Raw genomic sequence first — 25,917 nt, 5'->3', positions numbered from 1 at the left:
AAAAATCTGGAAATGTGTACAGTAAGAAAATGTGTATAAATCATAATGCTCAGATTGCCCCTGATGGACAAGCCGAGGGTGACAGCGATGGTGGCAAGGAAAAACTCCCTGAAATGGCAAGAGGAAGAAACCAGACTTAACAGGGAACCCCTCCTCATCGGGGTGATATCAGATAGCAGGAATTGCTTTGCAGCCATACTGTGTGTTAGGCAGCTGGAAGTTCAATATAACAGAAAGTGCCTAAGTTAACATGGAGTCCAGTTCGGGACGAGGATGCCACCAGGATAATTTAGACAGGTGCAGAGGGTAGAGGGAGTCTGGATCACTGGGAGCTACGGAGCAGCATTTGTAGCTTCAAACCATTACACAGTGGACCAACACCAGCAGATGATGTGGGGTCCCAAATCATCACCAACCATGAAAACTTCAAACTAGACTTCAAGCAACTTGGATTTTGTGCCTCTCCATTCTTCCTTCAGGCTCTGTGAACATGATTTTTTTTTTTCATCTGAAAAGACAACTTTGGACCACAGAGCAACTGTCCATTTCTGTTTCGTCTTACTTGGGTGATGTGCTTTTGACATTATCTCTGGTTCAGGAGTAGCTTGATACTAGGAATGCAACAATTGTTGGCAATTTTCTGAAAACTTTTTTTTTTTTTTTCTCATTTTGGTGTTAGGTCACAGCTCACACACAATGTCTTAAAATTAAAGCCTTGTCCCTGAATGTGATTGTATTCACAACCGCTTAATTCAGACTTAATAAAAGGAAATAACATCTCTGTGTGTGGTGAGTATGGTGGCGTAGTGGTTAGCATGTGGGTCTTGCACCTGCACGGTTGAGGTTTTGATTCCCACCTTGGGTTTGTGCTTATGAATGTTCTCACTGTGCTTGGTGGGTTTCCTCCTACAGTCTGAAGATCAGTGCAGATCAGGTTAATAATTAGTGTTCCCAAATTGCTTATGGTCTGTGTGCTCTGCATACCCTGCATCATCCCCTAAATCTTCTGGGAAAGGCTCCAGGCCCTCAGTGACCCGATTCACAGTATAAAGTAGTATAAAAAATTTAAATGAATGAACATCTGTGTGTTTGTTTTTAATGATATTCCACAACCAATAATTGGAACCATCAACAAGTACTTATATTTGTTCTATGCTTATTAGAATCAGTTTAATGATGAAGAGGACACTAATTTTTTGTAGTACAGTATGTTTCGAGCAGCTGCAGCTGTGTTTATTTCCTCAAGCAAAGAAACATTGCAATTTTGATAAGACCAATAACACAGTGCCTGTCGCTGAACCAATCACATTACCCAGTGGGCGTGTATTCAAAAGATAAGGCGGGAAGCGTCAGTGTTTAGACCAATTATATTCCATGGGGGGCGTTATCGTGTTCGAGACCACGCCCTTGTGTTGAAAAATCGTCCTGAGGTTGTTTTTCCCCGATTTGAGCCAATTAGCACGCTAGCATGTTTCTGGAGCTCTGGAGGCTTATTATATTATTTTATTTCATTAACGCGTGTGTTTGATTTTTACAGTATCGAAGCTTTAATCTTGTTCCTCCCAAAATAAACCTGGAGTGATTGCATCCGAACTTAACGAGGAGACTTTGTTGTCTGCGGTCGAGGTTAGTTTTCTGATGTATTTACTAACTAGCTTGCTAACAACCCAAAGCATAAGAGTAGCCACATTAGCGTCTGGCTACGTAAATCTCGGGCTTGTTTAACATCCGACATTTATAGTCTAAAATTAAATCCTGGTTTTGCTTGGAAGCTAAAAGGAAGTGCACTTTTCGTGAGTTTTGATTAGGAGAGCTGGCTAATCTGGTGCATGTCCGGCTAGTTAGCGAGATTAGCATGCTAGTCAGCTAACGCGTTTATTACCATGGTGATCCTGATCGTTTTCACAGAATAACAACGATCTGCCTGTTATGATCATGTTATTAACCGTTTTGTTGACGTCGCAGTAGTGCGATTTGATAGTTAGCATAGTTTGCTTATTGTTGGAGCAGCTAGAAGTCATTGATAGGACTTCCTGATATTTATAGCTAGCGACCTAAGCATGAGCTAAGAGAAGAAACAAACTGATAGGAATTAATTCATGTAATTCACTGCTCTTGGTTCATTATAGTTTAAGTGGACGTAATAATGTTGATATTGAGCAGGGTAGTGTACACTGTCGCTGTAATGCTGTACAGTGAGCTATTCACGTTCACAAGCTTGCTAGCTAACAAACACTTGCTATGTGGGATTAGCATGCCATGCCTGCATGGCTAGTTACCCGGATTTTATGTTTAATCCTGTGATCTATAATCCATCCATGTCAGTAATTTGACCACAGAGATAAGGAATTAAATTTAGATTCGTAAGGGATCGTTTTGTTTATTTGTAAATTTGTTAGCGATTTTTGAGTTGCACTAGCATAGCATGCTAACGACAACGGATTGTAACACAAGGCTAAATTCACAGGAAGGTCAAAATACTCATTTATATTTTCGTACGCGCCGGGTTTGTTTGAATTCTGTACCTTTTGCTATTACATATTATGATATAAAAACTTTGGGGTTAGCCGTGTGCTGTGTTACGGGTGCCAGCTGTCTCAGTCACAGACAGGCCCGTAACACACACACACACACACACACACATACACACAGGAAGGGGGAGGGAAAAGAAATCAAACTCTGTGTACAACTATGCAAACTTTTTTCTAAAACTTTGGCCGCTCTTCACATCCGGAGGTTAGTTTCCTTATTAAAGAAAAGTTGAGAAAAAGTGAGCACTCCTTCTGTTTAAACGTTTCTTCATGACACAGAGCTGTGTGTTTGTGTGTGTGTGTGTGAGAGAGAGAGCTGGAGAGGTGCAGTGCGGCTTGTTGACATTGGCCTGGGTGTTAATGGCAGCCGCAGACCGTTAGGCACAGACACTGAAATCTCCCTCACCTGTGTCAAGATCAGCTGTCTTTCCTCTGTTATACTGCTTTTTGTATGTTCTGTCCCTCTTGTATAAACGCGAACCCATCAGGCTGTGGACTCCACAAGACCTCCGAAGGTGTGTTGTGGTATTTGCCGCCTAGCAGCAGTCATATAAGGTGCAATGTGAGACTTTCATGGATCCAGCAAATCAGACAGACACTCGGAGCCTATTCACATTAGGCACGATTGATTTGTATTAAAGTTTAATTGTCTTCTCACTGATCGAAATGAACCATACTTTGGGGTCAAGTGTGCTCGGAAACCATCCCGGAGCCCTAATTTGAAAACGCCCTCAGTCAGATTGAAAGTAGGGAATTTGCATGCCACGTCAACACCTTGAACACTTTTGTCATCTTCCTCAAACTCTTCCTGAACACTGCTATCAGGGAATACTTGGTCTGCAACAAGTTTTGGTAGCTGACACGTGTCAAAGTAACATCCACGTAAATGCAAGGACCGAATGTTTTTTTTAGCAGAACATTGTCCAGAGCATCACACTGTCTTTTTGCCGCCTTGCCTAATATCTGTAGTGCATTCTGGAACCATCTATTTCCCAGGCAATACACACCTGGCCATTCACACAACGTCAAAGAGAATGTGATCCATCAGACCGGGCCAACTACTTTCATGGCCCAGTTCTGACATTCACATGCCCATTGTAGCAGCTTTCAGGAGCGGACAGGGGGACAGCATGGGCACTCTGACCAGTCTGTGGCTATGCGGCCCCATACACAGCAAGCCACAATGCACTGTGGGTACTAACACTTTCCTGTCACAGCCAGGAATAGCTTTTTCAGCAAATTGTGCTGCAATAGCTTTTCTGTGGGATCGGCCTGAACAGAATAGCCTTTGCTTCTCACGTGGACTAATGAGATTGAGGCTTGGACACCCATGACTCTGTCACCAGTTTACCGGTTGTCCTTGCTTGGACTGTTTTTGATGGGTACTGACCAATGCATACCAGAAACACCCCAGAGGACCTGCCAGCATTTTGGAGATGCTCCAAATCGGCATTTTAGATATCTCCATGTGACTCTTGTGAAAGTCTCTCAGATCCTTATTCTGGTCCATTTTTCATGCTTTTATCACAGTAACTTTGACAACTGACTGTTCATTTGCTCCCCAGTAACAGTCAAAAGTTTTGATTTATTTTTCTACATTGTAGAACACCACCTGGTGATTTTAAAACTGAAATAAAACATATGGCATTTGGTATTTACAGTAAGTAACAACAACCACAGTCAGTTGTTATTTTAAGACATGAAGGTCAGCTGTTCTGGAATAGTTTGTGCAAGAACATTATTGCAGAGTGCATTTGCAAAACCCACCAAGCACCATGATGAGAGCATCTCAGGAACGCAAGACCAAAGCTTACCTCTGCTGCAGAGGAGAAGTTCGTTTAGAGTTACCAGCTTCAAAAAGCGCCAATTAACAACCAGCTCCTCAGATTAGAGCCGTTATGAAAGCTTTACAGATCTTGAGTAGCAGACACATCTCAACGTATTCCATATGATGGACGCCTTCACCTTTGAAGTTTAAAACCATTGTGTTAGACAGTGTGTCCATCCCATTGACAGGTGTCAGTATAAGGAGATAATCACTGCCATTCGTTTCACCTGTCAGTGCTTTTAATGTTATGTATGTGTTTCTAGGTTGAGGCAATTTGTGTTTCACCTCTGTCGTATTTATTCTCTTTTTGTTCATCTCACCAAACATCCAGAACATGTTTTATGTTCACAGCACTACAGCTCTGCTTTTTCTTTTGCTCAGATTGTGCCTCATGCCTCAGCTTAGCAGCTCATATAAATTGAAAAATGCTGCATAGAGCCCAGAATAAGCAGTGTGTTTGGTTCCTGTTGCAATTAAGACATCTCAGGTCGAATCACTTTGCCCCTGAAGGGAGAGAGTTTCAAAAGAGTGTTTGTCTAGAATTGGACAGAAATGACTTCATGCACACAATCCTGGACTGAGTTTTGATCCACACCTGTGTGCATTCTTGGTTTATTCTTAGTTAAAGTATTACACTTATCAGAACAACACACCAGGTTTCGATTGAAGTGGGATAAACACCAAAAGCAACTCAAGTCTCTCATGCAGAAGAGTGCAAAAATTTCCCATTTTTAACATTTCTGCTGTGAATGATTTTAGATATGTAAGACAAATCTGATAATAACAGTGTTTGTGTTAAATATTTTAAAACAAATTAAAGCACATCATTTGAAAAATCCAGTAATTATTATTATTATTATTATTATTATTATTATTATTAGTTGCATACTTTGGTCAAAACCAACAGTGCAGAGTAACTTCAGAGTCCCAACCAAGTTCTTTTATAACTAACAAGTAGCTGATTTTGTCACCTTGTTTCAGTTTTAGTGTGCCACTGCTGGGGTGTAAAGGTGCACATATTTAAATTGATACTGTTGAAGTACAGGACATTTAAGTCTGATGAACATTATGATCAGAGTAAATACAGTATACATTTTTAACTAGTGCTGCAGGATTTTCTTTAATGATTCTATTAATTGAATAACAGACAGGACTATTCCATTACACTGGGGAACTTTAAATATGAAATTTGTTCTTTCTTTAATAAAATTCAATCTTAAACTGTAATCCAGAATTTCCGACTTTGAATATTACCTAGTGTTGACTGTCGTGGAAATATGTTATGTAGGGCTGCATGATTAAACACCAGAACAGCACTGGACATTGGACCAATGATCTCATTATGAGAACTTAAATATATTTGGAAAGAAACTAAAGAAATGCTTAAATTAATATCAAACTCTGCATGAATTCCAGATGATGCATATATTAGTTGTAATAAATTGTGATTAAATAATTACCCAGGTCCATAATGCGCTTTTCAATTTCATACGATGAAATGTGCAGCACTAATTTTATGTATTCTTATACAACTTAGGACCTAGATTCCTAGACATGGGTATGATTTAATTCTTTTTTACTAGAGGACATGGCTCCGTCTATGTTCACACTCCTGACAATACGCGTGTACAGTTACCTGCAAGTGGAGTGTGTGGTCAACACGCTGCCGCTCCTCACGTCCAGAAGATATTGTTTTACCTCAAAGTATGACACAAAAGGCTCTGTTACTTTTGATGACCCCAAACACTGGCCACAACAGAATTTCTGTTTACAGATACAGAGTCAGTTGAAAAAATGTATACACATCAGGAAAAGAAAGCTAGTATGTAGTAAAAATATGTGTCATGTGTCAATATATAATGTGAAGAAATACATTTTGTTTAAAAGTTTTTCTTTTCCTGTAGTGTGTATACTTTTTTTTGGCTTTACTCTGTGTGTGTGTGTGTGTGTGTGTGTGTGTGTGTGTGTGTGTGTATACAATATGTGTATGTATATGTTGTGTTTTTCCCCCCCTTTTTACTTTTGTAAAAATTGTGGCCAGTTTTCCACTTTTAACAAGTTTGTACGAGTTTATAATTTTACAAATTTCATTCATAATTAAAAATCTTTCACTCGATCAAACTGTGATGTCAAAATCGCTGTACGTACCAGACATCAGGCATCGTGATGTTTTTGCCGCATCGCCAGTCTCTAGTCTCTCTCGACTCTTTGTTCTGCTTCTCATCCATCCACTCCGATCCATTTTTCCTGTTTTAGATCCCACGGAGCTGTGGAGCATGAGTACACAATGAAGCGGCGCTCGGACGATCAGGAAACAGCGCTTGCGTCTCAGCGGCGGCTCCCCGGAGGCGCGGAAAGCTTTCATCACCGTGTTGTTGCCGCTGCGTCTTCCGTTTACGGGGCAGCATCAGAAAGCATGCAGCCTGCTGCTGGTGTGCAGTACTCTCAGGTCTCTCAGACCATTCAGGTGTGTGACGGATTTGAAAATCTTTATTTAAATGTGTACTCAGTTATACGAAACAGGTTGTTACACTTTTTTTTTTCCTTTACCCTTCAGGTGCCCTTGGCTCAAAGCTCTGGAGGACATGGACACAGTGACAGTCCTGCAGCGCACACTGGCACACATCACCACGGCCCCCTGGTCCAGCCTACAGGAGCCGCCGTGGGTCAGGGTCACTCCCATGCCCCGCCCCCTTCTGCTCCAACCCCAGGCCAGCAGCAGTTCCAGAGGCTCAAGGTACTTGACTTGAGCACATTTGTGGACTTTGGAGAGTGTACCTTAACCGCTGATTTAGAGTTGAGTATGATTGCTGTGTTGTGTTTGGACACCTGCAGGTGGAAGACGCTCTTTCCTACCTTGATCAAGTAAAGCTCCAATTTGGAAATCAGCCTCAAGTGTACAACGACTTCCTGGATATCATGAAAGAATTCAAATCGCAAAGGTTGGGATAAATTGACTGTGTCGCTTTGTGTTAGTCACTTACACCAGGAATTGGATGGCGTATGAATAGAAAAAGTTTAAAAATTAGCAGTCGAATCAACCGATGATGTGTTTTGACTCGGTTTGCAAAAGCAAAGACATATCTGTTTGCATGCATGACGTGTCCAAATTAGAGTCAAATAAAAGTGACTTGTAATTATGCATGTGAACTGTCATGATGTGTAAATCTGATCTGACCAAAAAAGTTTTTATGGTACAGTATTGTGCAACGTGGCTTGCAATGTGAACACCTTAGTAGTCAGAGGTCTAGCAGTGACTTTTCCAACATTCATGAAGTCAATTTTTTTTCCATTCGTTATGTTTATAGCAAATACTCTTGCTCTCTTGTTAGTTTTGGTGAGGTTGCTGTGGTATAAAATGATAAACACAATCTAGGTCATGGAAAATATTCAACTTCACATGCAATGGTAACATAAGCTGTATCTTCACAGGAAATTGCATTACACTGCCCAGTCATTGATTGCTTTCTTGTAACTGCACATGGTGGTGTGTTTTATTAGTCCTTACATGGCATGCCGCAGCAGAGCATGCCATTTCACATTTACATAGTCAAAGATTGAGTTTTCTGGTGCATTTGTGGGCATTTTGATCTCGGTTTTAGGCTTTGTTATAATTTTTATTTATTTATTGATGGTTATTTACCATTGAGGACGTGCAGTAGTATAAATCATTTAACATGGGTGAAAATCATTAATTATCAAGTATCAGATATTGTATATTAGATCATAAAAATAATAATATTATATGGAAAAAATAGTATATTATCCAGTATGAAAAAAATATACAACCTTGCGATAAGTTTTATCTGACCTAAAAAGAGAAATCAGAAAATACGTTTGTGTACATTTATTAATAATTGAAACATTTATTATTACTAATGTGTTTGTTCCATGCGTTTACAGCAAGCATTCATTAAGCAATTACTGTCCAATTACATGCCAAAGCACTTACTGGTGTATTGACGTTCATCAATTGTCTCTGTGTGTGTGTTTCCAGCATCGATACACCAGGCGTGATTAACAGAGTGTCGCAGCTATTTAAGGGCCATCCAGACCTCATCATGGGCTTTAATACCTTCCTGCCCCCCGGCTACAAGATAGAAGTGCAGACTAATGACTTGGTAAACGTAACAACCCCGGGCCAGATCCATCACATCACCCCACATGGCATTTCCGTGCAGAACATTACGCCGCAGACTCAGCACCAGAGCCAGACCTCGGCCCCCGCTAGCACCGCTGCTCTCCCCATGCCCAGCCAGCCCACACCTGCCAAGATCAGCAAGGTACCATGACGAGTGTTGAAAAAATAGTGGATCGTTATGTGAATTTTTGTGTTTATTTGGGAGGCATCACGAGTCATTTCTTTTTACATCGAATTTAAAATTGAGCTTTAAGCTGAAGGTTTTTTGTTCTCTATAGTGTGAAACGTATATAAATGAATGACAGCCATTCTGATATTGCAAAACATCAACCTGAAATACACTCTTGTTGCTCCGTTCAGCCGATGCAGTCTCCCGCTCTGACCCCAACCAGCCAGCACAATCCGTCCATCCCGTCCTACGCCTCGCCCCGCTCCCCCTCGGTCCAGTCTCACACGCCAGTGAGCAGCACACCTGCCAGTGCTCCTCCGCTGCAGAACAACCAGCCTGTGGAGTTCAACCACGCCATCAACTATGTCAACAAGATCAAAAACCGCTTTCAGGGCCAGCCAGATATCTACAAAGCCTTTCTGGAGATTCTGCACACATACCAGGTGAGAAAATAGATGGAGCAGATAAGGTGCAGCTTTGCAGTGCGCCATAGAAGGGAACACGAAGTGATGACCGAAAATAATATCACACATATTGTAGTTGAAAGATGATTTAGCTGAAATCTGCAAAGTAAGGGTAGGTGGAAAGCGACAATATTAAATAAATAAAATGTTTAAATATATGGATCAAATTTCGAATGATCTTAAATATTTGCTTGTAGTTTAATTCATTTCTATAAAATGTTTATAAGTAATTTATCAGTTCATTTAATGATTTATATGTTTATTTGCTGCTGGTCTGAAATACAGTAATTAATTCATCCATCAGTCACCCATCAAATTTGTGGGCAGGCTACTTAAGTCGATTGCTTTTTTTTTTTCTAGGCTAGACAATTAACTTGCAAAGTATTGTGAGAGGTATTTTGTTTTTAAAAGTGGAATGTGCACCTGCTTATGTAAACTATCTGGCTAGTTCATAGCTAATAGCATTACTACTGCACATCTGGGGGGAACTAGTTATTAACAATGCGACCCTAACTGCCAGTCGAGTATAACAATGATTAACTAGAGATGCATTATCGCAAGAGAATGCCATATGTGGTTTCTCAGTAGCAGCAATAAACTTTGTGGTTTTATTCTTCTTTTTTTGTCCATAAAGACTTTAAAAAAGTGTAGAGAGATGGGGGGAAGAAATCGATTTAGTTTCAATTATTTTGCTTAGCAATTTGTTTTTCCACACCCACTCCAAAATTGATTTTTTTGTTTAATTTATGTGCTTTATTTGAGATGGTGAAACATTGCAAGTCCTCTACAATCATACAGGTGGTGCACTCTAAACCATTAACGCATTGGCAGGCAGTAAGGCATCCTGTGTGGTAGCATGGGATAAGTTTTTGCATAGTTTGTTTATAACAAACAAAAAAATTTATATATACATATTTTATTGTATTTTATAGCCACGTTGATTCCAATTTATTATTTTTTATTACTTGTTTTATTTGTATAGGCTTGCACTTGAGTATAATCCTACAGATGGTGCACTCTATACTGTTCACACATTAGTAGGCATTACAGCATCATGTGTGGTTGGAAGGATGATGAAATCTGAAAAAAAAAAAAGAAAATTAGGATATTTATTAAATCATACTCATGATACTTATGGAATTGCTATACTTTGCAACATCATTCCCATGTTCTCCTAGCGGTTAAATTTATATGTTAGAAAAGTAATGATAACTTTGGATCTGCATGATGTATTTAAACAGCCAAGCATGCAGTTTGATATCTGAATTTACCCCTATCGACACACTAGCAGGACTTCCATATAAGCAGTTGTTGTTGTTGTTGTTGTTTTTTTTATCTGCTCGAATCTATCCAATTCTCTTTACTCCAGTTTTTGATAGAAAAGCATGCATTTGTTGCTATAAAACAATGTTGCTGCCAAAGTAATTTTCATGAGTAACAGTAACATCCATGTGTCAAAATGAGCCCGAGCGTTCCCTCTTTCTTACTATGTCTTCACTTATATATTCTAAAAATAAGATGCTTCTTTTTTTCCCTGAGGCCATCCTTATAAAGAAACTCGCTCTGGCCTTCTCTCAGCAAATAGTGAACATGGAACAGCAATAAACTTGGTACCAAAGTGGAACTTATTGAACTAGGAATCTGAAAATATGCACAACACAATGTGACTTAATACCTGATTTAATGTGCAATTATTTAATATTGTTACTTTCCACCCACTGTAACAAAGCAGCTATTTTACTACATTAAACGTACAATATAGTCTAATTTAGAGAAACAATATTTGAACAGAAAGAGCAGCGGAACGCAAAGGAAGCAGCTGGGAACTACACGCCGGCTCTCACTGAACAGGAAGTGTACGCTCAAGTAGCCAGGCTTTTCAAGAACCAGGAGGACCTGCTGTCCGAGTTCGGTCAGTTCCTGCCAGATGCCAACAGTTCTGTGGTAAGGATTTTACCCAATAGTAACTTTGTCCATTAATGAATGTATGAGTGTGGTTCGTAATTAAAAGTGATCTTTTCTGGATAGTTATTGGGCAAAACGAGCACAGATAAGCCAGAATCTGTGCGCATGGATGCCAGTGGTGTGCTGAAGAGGCCTCAGCTCAACAACAACAAGCAGAGATTTAACCAGAATGGCTGCCAGATTCGTAGACACTCTGGGCCTGGTGCTACTCCTCCCTTAAAGGTGGACTTTCTTCTTTGGTGCTGTTCATATTTATCATGTAATGTTATTACAGTTTTTTTTTTTATGGAGGTGTCAGTCATATTTGCAGTTAATGGTACTTTCCCCTAGCCAACTTCTTATTCTTATTAATATTGCTATTAAATTAAAATGTGCCTAATTTTTGTTTTCAATAGAAGAAGTCAAAGATTTTTGGGAAGGAACACCCAGTGGCTGAAGGCAGTAAATTTGGAATTGGTACTGAATCTTTGTTTTTTGAAAAGGTAAGTCTGTGCATCATTGCTGTTTTTTCAGGGGTGGACAAATCTTGATCTAACCCACAAGAAGAGTGTAAATTCCGGAGAGCGTTCTCTCTCATGCTTAGGTAAACCAGAAACCTAACTAAGCTAAAAATGTGCTAAGTTAAGTGCTTTAATACAGACTAAAAGAAACAAATCAGTATATGACCATTGTCCTTTTAATGTAGTTTCTTAATGTCTTTGTATACTAAGTAATCTTTAAAGCAAATATCATTTTATCCTCACCGGACAGTATTGTACAAAAGCCTCGAGCCACCTCCCATTCCTTCATATTTTGCTCCCTTGCAAACAGCTTCCTTGCATTTTTTAATCTTCCGGAAGGATTTTTTTGGATCTTATTTTCAGTCCAGTTCCTGTACTTGACCAGTTGCAAAGAAATGTTTTGTTTCAAGCATAAAAAAACCCTTTAACTTCAGGGTTGAACCAGTGAGAAACAGTTGCAGATGAGGACAGATGATCAGGCCGGGTTATTGGTATACACTGGTAATACTCATTGCTGAGTGATCCAAACAGACAAGAGGGGAAATGAGGTTGCTGCTGAAGTAGTTACGTAAACAACCAATTTGTTAAATTTTATCGTTAAGCACTTTAATCTACATTATTTAATTTATTATAAAAGGAAAAAGGGGTGGCTGAAGCCTTTTTTTGAGCAGTACTACAAATGCATCTGGACCGATGTGTGTAGTGCTACAGGCGGTTTATCCCGGGCTTCTATTTTGTCATTGTTTTCTACTGCTGTCTGTAATGTGTGATTTGAACACAGACAACACAATACACAAATATATAAAATGATGGCTTTTTTACCATGCTTGTTCACCTCAGGTAAGAAAAGCTCTAAGAAGCGCAGAGGCCTATGACAACTTCCTGCGCTGTTTAGTGATCTTCAATCAAGAGGTGATCTCACGAGCAGAACTAGTGCAGCTGGTGCTACCTTTCTTAGGGTAAGTCTTATGATAACGCACCAGTGAAAAACTGACAATTGGCAAGATGTCTGCTGCGTGTTGAGGTTTTTCTGGATGGGAATTTGCATATAAATTATTTTATATACTGTTGTTAAAGCAGATGGTAATTTTTTTCTCAATGAGTCATTCACTCCAAGTGCATATTTTTTTGCAATATTTATCCTACTTAGTATTAGTCACATATGGATTTTGCACTTAAGATGTCGACCCTGGTCAAAGAAAGCATGCATGTCATGGTGCTTACACAACTGAAGTACTCTCAGGCATAACAGTTTCTCTGTACTTCACTGCTGCCTGCTGGGGAATACCTTGGTGTTTGTAATTCTCAACATCTTGGACTCCAGAACTCGTTGATAATGCTGTGCACACTCATGTTTCCTCTCATGTTTGCTAAAAGTAAAGTGGATTTGTAGAGTCATTAGAGTTTGCAGTCTGCTTTTGTAATTAGTTGTGAAATACGCCCAGATTGCTGTCGTTGGTGTCATCTGATTAAAAGTTAAGTTTGTCATATCAAATGATGTTGAGTGTTTTTGGTATCAGTGGTGTGTTTAAAAAAAAATAATAATAAAAAAAAAAAATAAATTAAAAAAAAAAAAAAATATATATATATATATATTTTTTTTAATATATATTTAATTACAAATATAAGACACGGTATATGACAACTACTCAAGCTCAGTACTAATCACACATTTCTAATGCATTCTGACAATATTTGTACAACAAGAAAAAAAATTTATGGTATTCCCCATTGCTCTGTCATGGGCCCACTTCAGTTTCTATCTACTCCCCCTTTCACATTTGTGGGAAGTTACGTATGCATTTTATGATGCACAGCTTTCTCTGGCCACAAAGCCTGACTTCGTCATTCCACACCTCCACCTCACTACGCAAGATAAAAACTTGTTCTTTTTCAAACTAAATAGCAATAAGACAGAGGTTTTCCTTATAGCTTAAATATTTTTTCCAAGTCCAATATTTTCTCACTTTTAATCGATGATTCGAGAGTTTCTCAATTTCCCCAGATATTTTTTTTTGACAACACATTTCGAATCCCATATTAACAGTGTCTCCAGGTCATTTCCTCCATTTTTGGTGGATTGCTCATCTCTGCCCGTCCCTTACCTCTGAAAACCAATGCTATTCTCCATCCCTGCATCAGTCACATCCAGCATTGATTATTGTAATTTACTTTGATCCTGACCTACCACATAAATTCCTCCATAATCTTAAATTTATTCAAAATTCTGCCTGCCCAAATCATAGCCAGGATTTCCTGCAAGCCTAATGTACACACACACACACACACACACACACACACACACACACACACACACACCTTCATCAACTTCACTGGCTGCCTATCAAATATTTCATAGATTTTAAAATTCTCATCTTCTTTTTTAAAGCCCTCCATAATCTTGCTCCTTCTTGCATCTCATGGCTCATACAGTTTTACCCCTTTTCTCATACTCTTTGCTGTTCTTCATCTTTACACCCCTTTTCCATTTGACCACCAATGGGCCTTTATTTGCATTGCTCCCAGCACTGAAATTCTTCCCCAGAAAACATCCCTAGCAACACTGAAAACACTTCCTATGAATTATCTACCTTGTTTTTTATTTATTTACTGTTCATTTCCTGTTGTTTTAGTCTATTGTTTGGTTCCTTTTTTGTGCAGGGACATTAAGGGGCTGGAAAGGTGCCTATAAATAAAATGACCTATAATATATAATTTTTAATGAGCAGTAAGGTTGATTGTTTGGAGATCTTCTAATATCCCTTTTAATCATTTTAAATTTGTTTCAAATTATTTAATAATAATTTGATCAGATTTTTGAATTTACGAATTATTCCTCCCCAGAAAATTCCCAGAGCTGTTTACTTGGTTCAAGAACTTCCTGGGCTATAAAGAGTGTGCCCAAATAGAGAGCTTTCCCAAAGAGCGTGCCACAGAGGGCATTGCTATGGAGATTGATTATTCATCCTGCAAGAGACTGGGTTTCAGTTACAGAGCTCTGCCTAAGAGCTTCCAGCAGCCTAAGTGCACAGGGAGAACTCCACTCTGTAAGGAGGTAAGTGAGCGTGATTTATGGGTTGTTCCACTGTAGTGGCATGCGTTCTGCATTAGTCATGTTGGCTTGTTGTGGGGAATTTGCATAAACAAGTAGTGACATTTAGATTGATTTTAGCAACGCGGTTAGTAAATCTATAAGACTAATGACGAAATTTAGTTTTAATCAAGTTCGTTCTTAACGCTGGAATGTGTTCAGGTTCTGAATGACACGTGGGTGTCTTTCCCATCTTGGTCTGAAGACTCCACTTTTGTTAGCTCCAAAAAGACTCAATACGAGGAGCACACATACAGATGTGAGGACGAGCGCTTTGAGGTAAGAGAGAGAACACTCAAAAATGTGTGTTTGGTTTTTTTCCATTCTGTTTTATTTGTTTGTGATTAAATACGAATAAACCCTATTTACGATGCGTTTATGTCAGCTGGATGTGGTGTTGGAGACAAACCTGGCTACTATCCGCGTCTTGGAGACCGTTCAGAAGAAACTTTCACGAATGTCAGCAGAAGAACAGGCCAAATTCAGGTTGGACAACACCTTGGGAGGCTCTTCTGAGGTCATACACCGCAAAGCCATTCAGAGGATATACGGGGACAAAGCTGCAGACATCATTGACGGTCTCAAGAGAAACCCCGCTGTCTCTGTACCCATTGTTCTAAAAAGGTATGCGGCTAAAAATAACCAGTCAGATATAAGCGAGAGTTCGCAAAAAAAAAAAGCTGAAGTAAAGAAGAAAGTGTCTAATATATGCTGTTTTAATCTGACCTTCAAAAATCCCAGATGTTTTATAGGAATATTTTGACGGGTGCAACTGTTTCAAGTAGATGCATTTTTTTTCCGTTCGTTTGTTGTTGTTTTTTTGGTTTTTTGGAGTCATGTTCACTGGTGCTACCTCTGTTTCTAGACTGAAAATGAAAGACGAAGAGTGGCGCGAAGCTCAAAGAGGTTTTAACAAGATCTGGAGGGAGCAGAATGAAAAGTATTACCTCAAGTCATTAGACCACCAGGGTATTAACTTCAAACAGAATGACACGAAAGTGTTCCGCTCCAAGACATTGCTCAACGAGATCGAGACTCAGTATGATGAGGTAAGGCAAATCCTGTTACCTTTTATAACTTTCTTCCTTTTCTTTTTTTTTTTTAATAGTGTATATAGTGACTTCAATTAAAACATTTTGTATAGCGCGTTTTTGTATACGATGCTGCAGCCGTGTGTGTCCGAGAGTCTAAGTGAGCAAACTGGCTTTTTCTTAGTGCAGTTTAGGCTGTGCAGCATTGCTCTTTCTATTTCTAAGCTCATGTATGTATGTGCAAGAGGTTGGAGAGATGAGGTTCTCTAGCAGCCAGACGATACTATCTTACCCTGATACCCAAGTGCTGATTTGATTTGTATTGCGTTTTTATAAGTATCGCAATTTTATAAATATCTCGATCCAGTGTTGATATATATATTTACTTTTACTACACAGGATGCTGTGCTGCCTGCCAATCTGTAAATAGTTTAGAGCACCACCTGTAGGATTATAGAGGAATAGCAATGTTTCAGCACCACAAATGCAAAAGTTGTAATTAAAAATTAATTTAAACAATTCAGTTTATGAGTCGATATAGTGATACATGAATTGCCACACAAAACAATCACGATACATAACTTAATCGATTTTTTCCCCTAAAAAAGTAGTAGTAGTATAGCTCTAAATATCCCCGTTGTTTTTTTTTAAGCTCTAGAAAAGCTGAAAAACCTATTAGCATTGTTTTTTTTTTTTTTTTCTTTGTCATTTAGTTATACAGGGTTTGTACAGCCATGAAAATCCTGGAATTTAAAACTCTCGCTTTCCAGACGAAAACCATGGAAAAAAGATCAAAGTTTTGATTTTGAGTTTTTAAACTTATAGGATTTTTTTTAAATGGATGAGTGTTTTAATCAACATTTGGGTTTTACTAATGACGACCGCTTTAGTGTTTGTGTGTAAATGTGGGTTGGTGATGCATCTCCATCCAAATTCATTAAATTCAATAACTAACAGACTCTTAAACTGATTGGTTCGGTGTAGCCTCTTGAGTTAGAGTTCTGGATATGGCGGATATGTATAAACATTAGCTTGAATGCTAAAAGGAAAAAAAAAATCGAGATCCACACAGTGGTTTTAGCCGCACAGCGTTTACACACTTGCTGGTAACAGTACTGACACCGACAGCGGAAAACAAGTGTCCTCGATCTCCAGTGCAAATATTACCTTTAATAAATAATTAACACACAACAATTCAGTGTCTATAACACAAAAAAAGGTTTTATAATTATTTACCTTCAATTGGTGAAATCGATACGTAGAACATTAAAAAGACATTAAAAAAAAACCTTTTAAACAAGTATAGATGGTTCATTTCGTAGAGGAGGTCTCTGTTAATATTTTGATTTATTAAAAAGAAAACATTTCAAATCTCAAACACACATTTATTAGTTCAGTAACCTCACAATAAAGATGGAATAATTTTACAATATAATGTTAAATCAATAGATGTTCAGATTCGCTGAATCTGTCAATGTAATTGAACCAAAAAGGATATTTTAAAAAGGACATTGCAAATGGGTAGACAGTCAGAGGCAGATATGTCAGTTCACGGTGACCGATTCTGTGTTCACAATGAAGATCAATTATCTTCAGATTTTTAAAGCACTTAGGAATGAATTAACGAGTAACTATCTGGTTCTTGCTAGAGCAGATAATCTAGTCTGGTTAATAGGATGTCCAGCTCTCCATTATTAGATCGGATGAAAAGAAATCCATGCAACTTTTATAAGCGATTAGTGTCTGAGCAAGAGAAAAAATAATGAACATAAATGTCTATAAAATGATGCACAGTGAATGGCACATCAATATCAAAAGGGTGACTGCAAGATCATAGGAGCTGGTTCCTCTACACAAGGTAAACCCTTGTAATGATTTTTTTCAGTGATGATCACATAACACCGCAGTTAATTTTTCCTGAATGGGTGGAACAGAAACTTTTTATTTAAAAAGTCATGAAAAAGTCTTTGAAATTTTGTTGATGGAAAAAGTGTATGATCCTTGTTATTTGCAATAATTGATTCTCTCATATGTTTGCTGTTTTTACACACCGCACTGTGCAGCGTCAGGAGGCATCGGAAGACAATGGTTCCTCTGCGTCAGGCCCTCACATGACCCTGCCGTATGAAGACAGCCAGATCCTGGAGGACGCAGCCGCCCTCATCATCCACCACGTCAAGAGGCAGTCCAGCATCCATAAGGACGACAAGTATAAGATCAAGCAGGTCATCTACCACTTCATCCCCGACATGCTGTTTGCTCGGCGTGGCGAGCTGTCTGATGTGGAGGAGGAGGAAGAAGAGGAAGAGCCAGATCCTGATGAAGATGGGACAAAGAAGCCTAACGGTACATCTCAGCCCAAATCCAAGCTGCTGTTCAGCCACACGGCGCCAGCACAGCAGAAGCTGAGCAACTGCGACGAGGCCTACAACCTCTTCTATGTCAACAACAACTGGTATGTCTTTCTGCGGCTGCACCACATGCTGTGCTCCAGGCTGCTGCGCATCTACAACCAAGCTGAGAAACAGATCGAGGAGGAGACCAGAGAGAGGGAATGGGAGCGCAATGTGCTAGGGCTTAAGAGGGAGAAGAATGACAGTCCAGCTGTCCAGCTGCGCCTGAGGGAGCCTTGTAAGTCCAGCCTCATTAGAACTATTGTAACATGTGGCCTCGAGCATGGAAGGACAGATCATAAATTTATTAGCTAGTCCATTGGGAATGTGAGAAAGTCCTGCTGTCCAGGCTTTGCTTTGGTTAATGTAGCACATCATGTTTACAAGCTCCAAAAAAGCAATGGTGCACTACACCAAGTGTGAAGCACATCATGTTTAAATGTACTGTACATACCTAATTAGACTTTTCTGTAGAAATACAAAAAGCCAGAAGCCTTAAATGAAAGCTGATTGATTTGTTTGTGAGGTAAATAGGTGTTCATGTTTATATTCGGTCTGTTGTAGTGGATATTGACGTTGAGGATTATTACTCCGCCTTTCTGGAGATGGTGCGCAACCTTCTTGATGGGAATATGGAGACTTCTCAGTATGAGGACCAGCTGAGGGAGATGTTCACCATCCACGCCTACATCGCCTTCACCATGGACAAGCTAATTCAGAGCATCGTCAGGCAGGTAGGGGACAGAATAGATTTATTCTCTTATTTTTTTTGTGATTGGTGCAAATTGTGTGTTAGATGAATATTTGTTAAATAACTGCGAAGGGTGTTGGGTAAAACTTGGACTTTTGAATAACATTTCTCTGAAGATTTCTGTTTATAATTCCCTGCTTTTTCTATTGCACTTATCTCAGCATTTTGCTAGTGCTTGAATACCATCTAGGTAGAATTTTTTTTCCAGTAAACCGGAGCAAATTGGATCTACCTGCCTGCTTCATGTCTAAAATACACTGGCCTCCTAGGAACTCCTTTAATTGCCCTATACTTTAATGAAAAACGAACACCCTGATTTGATCACCAAAGGCGCTGAATTTTTGCAGGACAACTCACAAGCTCGTACTACCCACCGCACCATATGCACGCTACAGGAACTCATGTGCCATGTCCCACATGTTTGGGTCATTAAAGGAGTTCTCGGGAGGCCAGGGTTTCAGACGAGAAGCAGGCATGGGTTAATTCAATAATGCTGCTTAAATTTCAGCAGTTGATTTTCTTTTATTTAAGACAGATTATTTTGCGTAAAAGGTACATGGCATTCCTGTTTTTTTTTTCTACTTTATCAGGCTCTTATTGATCACAGTAGGGTTTTTTCTTGTGCCATATTGCCAGCCAGTACACCCCATATCTGAGTGTACCTAATTTATGTCAGTCAGCCCCCAAAAAAAGTAATATTTGCTGATAAGCTATAATTAGATCTTCGAAATGTCTGTAATTTTTGTTCTATCTGTCTCTCCTTTTTCAGCTGCAGCACATAGTGAGTGATGAGATCTGTGTTCAGGTGACAGATCTGTACCTCAGCGAATGTTCCAATAAAGCAACAGGTGGAACCACGTCCACTCAGTCATCCAGGTCCAGCTCGGAGGCGAGCTACCAGCGCAAAGCCGAACAGCTAATGGCAGAAGAGAATTGCTTTAAGGTATGCTCGCTTGAAAGCGATGACATTTTGTCACTGCCTCGCTCAAGAAAACAGACAGCTCATTCCACTCGACCGTCAAAAACACTGTTGTTAATTTTGAAGGGAGGGAGACCTTGGATTTAATGAGGATTTGCACAAAGGTGAATGTAGAGGATTATTATTATAGTTTTTTTTTATGTGGAACCTGTAAAAGGAAATTCGTTTAACCTTGTTAGGAGATTTTTGTCATCGTTAGTTAAAGCCCTCCAGACAAAAAAAAATTGTGACCAGGTAGGGATTTTTTTATTTATTTATTCATATTTGCTCGGCAGACAGTTTCAATAACCAGAGGAAATAAAATTCCCTTATCCTTATTGACTTTTGCTAAACAAACACTTTCGTTTTGTAATTGCACCGTAGTTTACAGAGCACTGATTACTTTTTTTTTTTTTTTTTTTTTAGATTAAAGAACAAGCAGTTCTGTGTAAACACTGACAAAACCCAAATAAAATCCAAGTTACAAACTAAAGTGGTCTTATAACGTTTTTGCCAGCACAGCATTATGACCTCACAACTAAAAACAGAGAGAATAAAAAAAAAAGAGAATATAGCCATATTCGAATGAAATCTTGTCCATGCATTGTGTCCAACTTTATTGTTTAGCCAAAATGCTGACTAGTGGCTTGTTAAGTTTTTGTTCTGTGTATTCATTTCCCTTAGCTCATATCTACCTTAGCTTCCCTTAGTCAGCTTGCTGTGAGAATTTTAGAAATTACACACCGCTCCTTTAACCCGAGTAAAGTCCACCATGGGGTGCTAGCTTGAACCCGATACTTTCTGGCCACCCATGTTTCATTTTATGGCACTTGTGTGGTCCCAACAGCTACTGTTCCAGAAGAACAAGGGGAGCATACAGCTGGCTGTGGAGCTGCTCGACACCGATGAGGAGAACTCTGATGAACCTATGGAGTTTGAGGTACCTACCGCTGCCGCACCTTCGCAACGCTCTGATTTTAGTAATTATTATTTAGTAATTTTTATTAAAATTTTTTCCTGATGTCTTGTAGCGTTGGCCGGATTACGTCGACCGCTACCTGAACACGGACTCGATGTCGCCGGAACTGAGGGAGCAGCTCTCCCAGAAGCCTGTGTTTCTGCCCAGGTGAGGCTCAGCCCTGCTCCATCTCCTGAGCCGTGAGCCTAACAATGGCTCGTTTCCTAAAGGTCCACTCAACCTCATATATAGGTGATTTAATGTCATCAGTGGTCATTTACAGCCCAGAGGTTCTGGTCCTGCAGAGCATCAAGCGAATCATCTTCCCCGACGTGTGAGCACCACGCCACTCATGTTAGCGTGTTCCGATGGCATTATAACTCGAGCGCAATGCAGAAATGTTCAGTGGGTGTATAGTTGCTTTTCTATTCTGCATATTTAATCCGGAGGTGTTAGGATGCTCATTTCTGCTGCAGTTCAGCACAGTTTGGTGATTTCTGTGAGTTTCCTTCAGTGATTTTTTTTTTTATTATTATTATAATTATGTAAGCAGGGAAATCATCAAACTGTCCTTGGACTTGGAGCTTAAAAAAAACTAGTATATAGTTTATTTATGAATCATATTGTAAGTTTGAAATGTTGTCTTTAGAGCATTGCTATTTATTTCAGACATTTTGCTCAACATGAAATTTTTTCTTTCTTTCTTTTTTTTAATGCAAAATATGCTGCATTTAATTATTCAGTGCTGACTGCCTTTGTTACAACTGTAATGCTGGAAGTAACTGGAGAAGTGCATATAATTTTAATCTTTGTATTTTCAATGTAAGTATGGAGAACTATTTTTATACCACGATTCTTAATAGACTTGTAAACAGTCCTGTTTCTTTCATTCATTAGCAAATAAAAAAAAAATGATGTTAGTAAAATTACAAAAAACGGGCTCAGCCTTAAGCAGTTTCATTCGATTTTGCATAACCTTATAAAGTGGCAATGGGCATACAGATATGAGACACATTATTAAAAATCTAATATATGACGAATGACAAATCTATGCTTTATGTTTATGTAATGATTTTCTCAGAAATGATATGAGTATAAATACTCAATGTGTTTGCTTTATGTGTTCCTGTGGTTTTAAGGTCTCTATGATTTCAGTCTTTTCTCAGCAAAAAAAAAAAAAAAAAAAAAAACGACAAACAAAAACCCCCTGTGTTACATGTTTCAGAGATGCAGTGCGCTCCCGTTGAAGTGTGTGCTTTTGGTTGGGGTTGTGCATTTACAGAGCGCTGCTGTGGATAGAAGTCTAACTTGCCATGGTGTGTGACTCCCATACAGCTGTATTTCAGATGGGGGAGCTTGTCAATAAAATGCTGGTCTGAATTGTATCCTCAAATGTGCGTGTATTTCTTTTCTAAAGTTTAAGCACTTGCATGGGAGGATGTTTTCATGGATTGTGTATTCATCCGTTATTGTTGTGGTTTGGCTTTGCATGTCTCAGTATGTGTAATGCCAAAGATTTTATTCAAGATTTTTTTTTCATATGTATATTTAATCATCCATACTGACAACTTGTTTTCGCCAAGTTTTTTTTTTTGTCTTTTTTTTTTTTTTTGATGTGGTGATACTTTTTATTTATTTTATTTTATTATAATTTTTTTGGGTTTTGTTCTGTTTTGTGCATCTTCTTATGGGTGTGTGACTGGGCAGTTTAGGCTGTGTTTAACCCACATTTCACATTTATGTTGCTTCACAGTTTGCCCTGGATAAAATAATGCAACACCAACTCCAGAAAAAAAAAGGGCAAGCAGGTCTTTATGCATGGTCATAATCAAGTTTGAACTGCTGATAATTACATTCAAGTAACTCCTATCGTGGCTTTTTAACTGTCATTTCTTATTTTTATTGAGAATTGGCTAGTGCATCTCAATTTCTGTAAAGTGGAGTCCTGAATACAAAATATTCATGGTTTCAGTCCCCGCTCTCACCTGTAACCCGTGTGGTAAGTACATTTCTAATTTTAGTATTTATTGAAGCGGGGATTTTATTCATTATTATTATGATTATTTCTATATGTGTTTCTATTTATTTTCTCTTTTTTTTTCCATAATCTGAATTCCTATTTGATCAAACTACGCCTTGCCACGGATATGTGCCTGTTAAGGGAATATCTGACTCAAACGGAGGTGCACTGTAGACTTTGTACATAATCTCGTTTATGATTTATGATTGGGTGTTTCTTTCTCATCACACTGAGAGGCTGAGCCTTGGTGCGTGGGTTGCGTGATGTGTTCTGCAATACGTGCTGTGACAAGACGGCTTTGCGGGTAACGTTACACCTTAACGCAATGTTTCCTTTCCTGTTTGTCAGGAACCTTAGACGGATCAGGAAGTGCCAGAGAGGCCTGCACATACAGATGAGGGAGGCGGCGAGCGAGGCAGCTAAGAAAACCCCGGATGGCGCGGACGACCCGAAAATGGAATGCATGTTTAAGCTCAACTCCTACAAGATGGTGTACGTTATTAAGTCGGAGGATTATATGTACAGACGCACGGCGCTCTCGAGAGCTCATCAGGTATGCGCATGACTGCGACTTTTAATCTCCAGATGCCAAGTTTTATTCGGAGATTTGGAGTATGAATCTCGTTTTAATAAAGGGAGTTTAAACCCAGACTTGTGCAGTGTATGCAATACTAGTATCTTTAGGCACTGTGTGTTTCTCTCCACCCTTTCTTTCAGCTAAATGTTTAACGACTATTACACATTGACCCGCAGCGTAATTTCTGCATTTCCTGGCAGGTTAATTATCAAGATGAGAGAGGAAGATGATATCACTCATATATTTTTTGACCATCTGCTCAGGAGCTTCTTAATTGAAAAAGGATTACTGTAGATGTAAAATGAATCATCTAGGATAAACCGATTTAACTGGTTGCACAGACGGATATTTCATTTGAACGCCCCTTAATTTTAATTACTTTACTATTTAAGTCCTGGAATATGCCTCTGCCAGGGAAGGGAAAAAAAATCAACGTTAGCTGTCTTAATTTTATCTCCATATAAAGTTGCTGAGCTTAAACTTGAGCAACTGAAGCAACCTCAGGTCCTACCCCTGCCTCCAGAGGCTTGTACAGACACTATGCATTATGGGTGCATAGAGGTCAGTGGTTAAGACATAGAACTATGGTTTGGAAGATCCCAGGTTCAAATCCCACGACCCCCAAGTTGTCCCTGTTGGGCCCTTGAGCAAGGCCCTTAACTCTAAAACTGCTTAGATGTATAATGAGATAAAAATGTCTCATTTTAAAGTCGCCCTGGATAATGGCGTCTGCCAAATGCCTAAATTTAACTGGGTGCATCACTTTCTGCACTTCCCGTCTTACCCTGATGCACCCATCACTCTGGAATAGGTTCAATCTGAACTCATCAGACCACATGACCCTTTTTCCATCCAACCTTTATGCTACCTAGCATTCTTTTCTTCTGATTAGTCTCACCGACAAGTTGTGTTCTTATGGTTGCACAGCTTTTAAGCCAACTGTAGTAAATACAGCAATCTCCTTAGTTGTTTTCTTTGATGCAGGCCATTTGGAAACGAGGGCTTCGGTGTTAATTAATTGTAGCAAAAGCTATTTATTTGTCAGGATTAATTAAATAACAGTATGCAGTGTGTGCTTATTTCCAAAATGTACAATTTCAGTATCTTCTAACCCAAAAAAAAAAAAAACTTCAGATACTGTTTTGGTCTTGGGTGCATTAAGTCTAAGCATTAATCTAAATGATTTCAGATGCCCAGCATCCAGCTCTGCGCTATCCTATGACAGCTACCAACTAGGGAGGTTTCCTTTGAGACATGTGAAGCTCATTCCGCATGCATGAGCTCATCTTTCAGTCGTGGCTAGTATCACTGTGATTGATAGGGGAGAGAGAGAGAGAACATGGCCAAATTTGATGGCTGTGGCATTGTCTGGATTTAAACTCGCAGTTTCCGAGCAATAGGATGAACGTTTCTATTGTTCCCAGACACATTAATTTCCACTATCTAAATCCCCTGAGTGAGGAATTGCCTTTACATCAGTGTTATCATCTAAATTATGCTTAGACAGAGGTGCCGGTGTCTACAGTTTAACTGTCGCTTTCACAAACATGAAATGCTCTTCCTTTTCCTATAAAACATCTTTTTTCTGTTTGTTTGTTTTTTAACGGTTTCATTTCATCGAACGTTCAAGTGATCTCAGATTTTTTCTTTGACCATGATGGTTCACCACTATCCTCCCAGGTTTTACTAATGCATTACTCAGTTCTTAATCCAATGTTAATAGTTTTAGCAGGCATTTTAGTTGTTTTCTTTGTTTAATGCAGGACAATAATTTGACTCTTGCCAAAACAGAGAATCATCTTCCTGCCACGACTACAGAATATGTCATTTGACATGGTTGTGTAAGACATAAGAAGCGTTTTACTGCATCAGTTAGGGTTAAATAACTTGCTGCAGGCTGAACCATATTAATCACTGCAGTAATTATCCAACTTTTTTTTTTTTTTGCGCGCGGAGAGTATATCAGTGTTATTTAATGTTATGTCTTCTCAGTGTGTGCACCTATTAAGAACAGGAGCAGTAATGGTGTTTTATGGACACTCGTATCAGAGAGGGTGGGGTAATCAATAAATTTTTACTCCTGTGTTCAGATTCACCAGCAAGTCAGCACACGGCTGCACCAACGTTTCCAAACCTGGCTAGACGCATGGAAGAAAAATCACGTGAGCAATGATCTGGCCGGAGAGCATCAACGATGGCTGATGGGAGAAGGCCAGGACGGGTTGCGGGCGTGTAAAACGAGATGCGACCCTTGCATCCTTCACTTCCAGAACATCAACAGATACCGGGTCACCTACAGCAGCACTCCATAACACACTCTGTCCATGTGTTATTTTAGAGAGCTGGTGCTCTTCATTTTAAAAAGATGATGTCTGGGGCAGCACTGAGATTTAATGCTGGTTGCCATGATGGAGCTCATTTCAGACTCCTGAATCTTGTCCATTTTAATCTTGTTTTAAACTTTTAGATAGGAACGTCTCGGCACATCTTTATGACCTTTCAATCACCGTGGAGAAAACCTTTTTTTTTTAATTTATTTT

General features: G+C 39.2%; 1 protein-coding gene across 1 annotated transcript; it reads left to right on the top strand.

Moving 5' to 3' along the window:
• The first annotated feature begins 1,439 nt into the window (after positions 1–1,439).
• On the top strand, positions 1,440–25,917 carry sin3ab (SIN3 transcription regulator family member Ab). The gene is made up of 21 exons (XM_053492114.1): positions 1,440–1,626; positions 6,616–6,826; positions 6,917–7,096; positions 7,195–7,301; positions 8,357–8,642; positions 8,861–9,112; positions 10,925–11,077; positions 11,162–11,320; positions 11,494–11,580; positions 12,439–12,557; positions 14,443–14,653; positions 14,852–14,968; positions 15,075–15,313; positions 15,555–15,738; positions 17,784–18,351; positions 18,678–18,847; positions 19,634–19,807; positions 20,670–20,762; positions 20,854–20,948; positions 23,149–23,353; positions 25,468–25,917. Exons 2-21 carry the CDS (start codon positions 6,647–6,649, stop codon positions 25,687–25,689), a joined length of 3,801 nt encoding a protein of 1,266 aa, XP_053348089.1. The 5' UTR covers positions 1,440–1,626; positions 6,616–6,646; the 3' UTR covers positions 25,690–25,917.

Source organism: Clarias gariepinus, chromosome 3, assembly GCF_024256425.1.
Source record: "Clarias gariepinus isolate MV-2021 ecotype Netherlands chromosome 3, CGAR_prim_01v2, whole genome shotgun sequence".
Classification (NCBI taxonomy): domain Eukaryota; kingdom Metazoa; phylum Chordata; class Actinopteri; order Siluriformes; family Clariidae; genus Clarias; species Clarias gariepinus.
This window is presented reverse-complemented; position numbering and strand designations above follow the sequence as displayed.

Coding starts and splice junctions, on each gene's coding strand:
- sin3ab (XM_053492114.1), top strand. CDS start 6,647: ATGAAGCGGCGCTCGGACGATCAGGAAACAGCGCTTGCGTCTCAGCGG. Junction 7,097..7,194: donor AGCAGTTCCAGAGGCTCAAG/GTACTTGACTTG, acceptor GGACACCTGCAG/GTGGAAGACGCTCTTTCCTA. Junction 9,113..10,924: donor AGATTCTGCACACATACCAG/GTGAGAAAATAG, acceptor ATATTTGAACAG/AAAGAGCAGCGGAACGCAAA.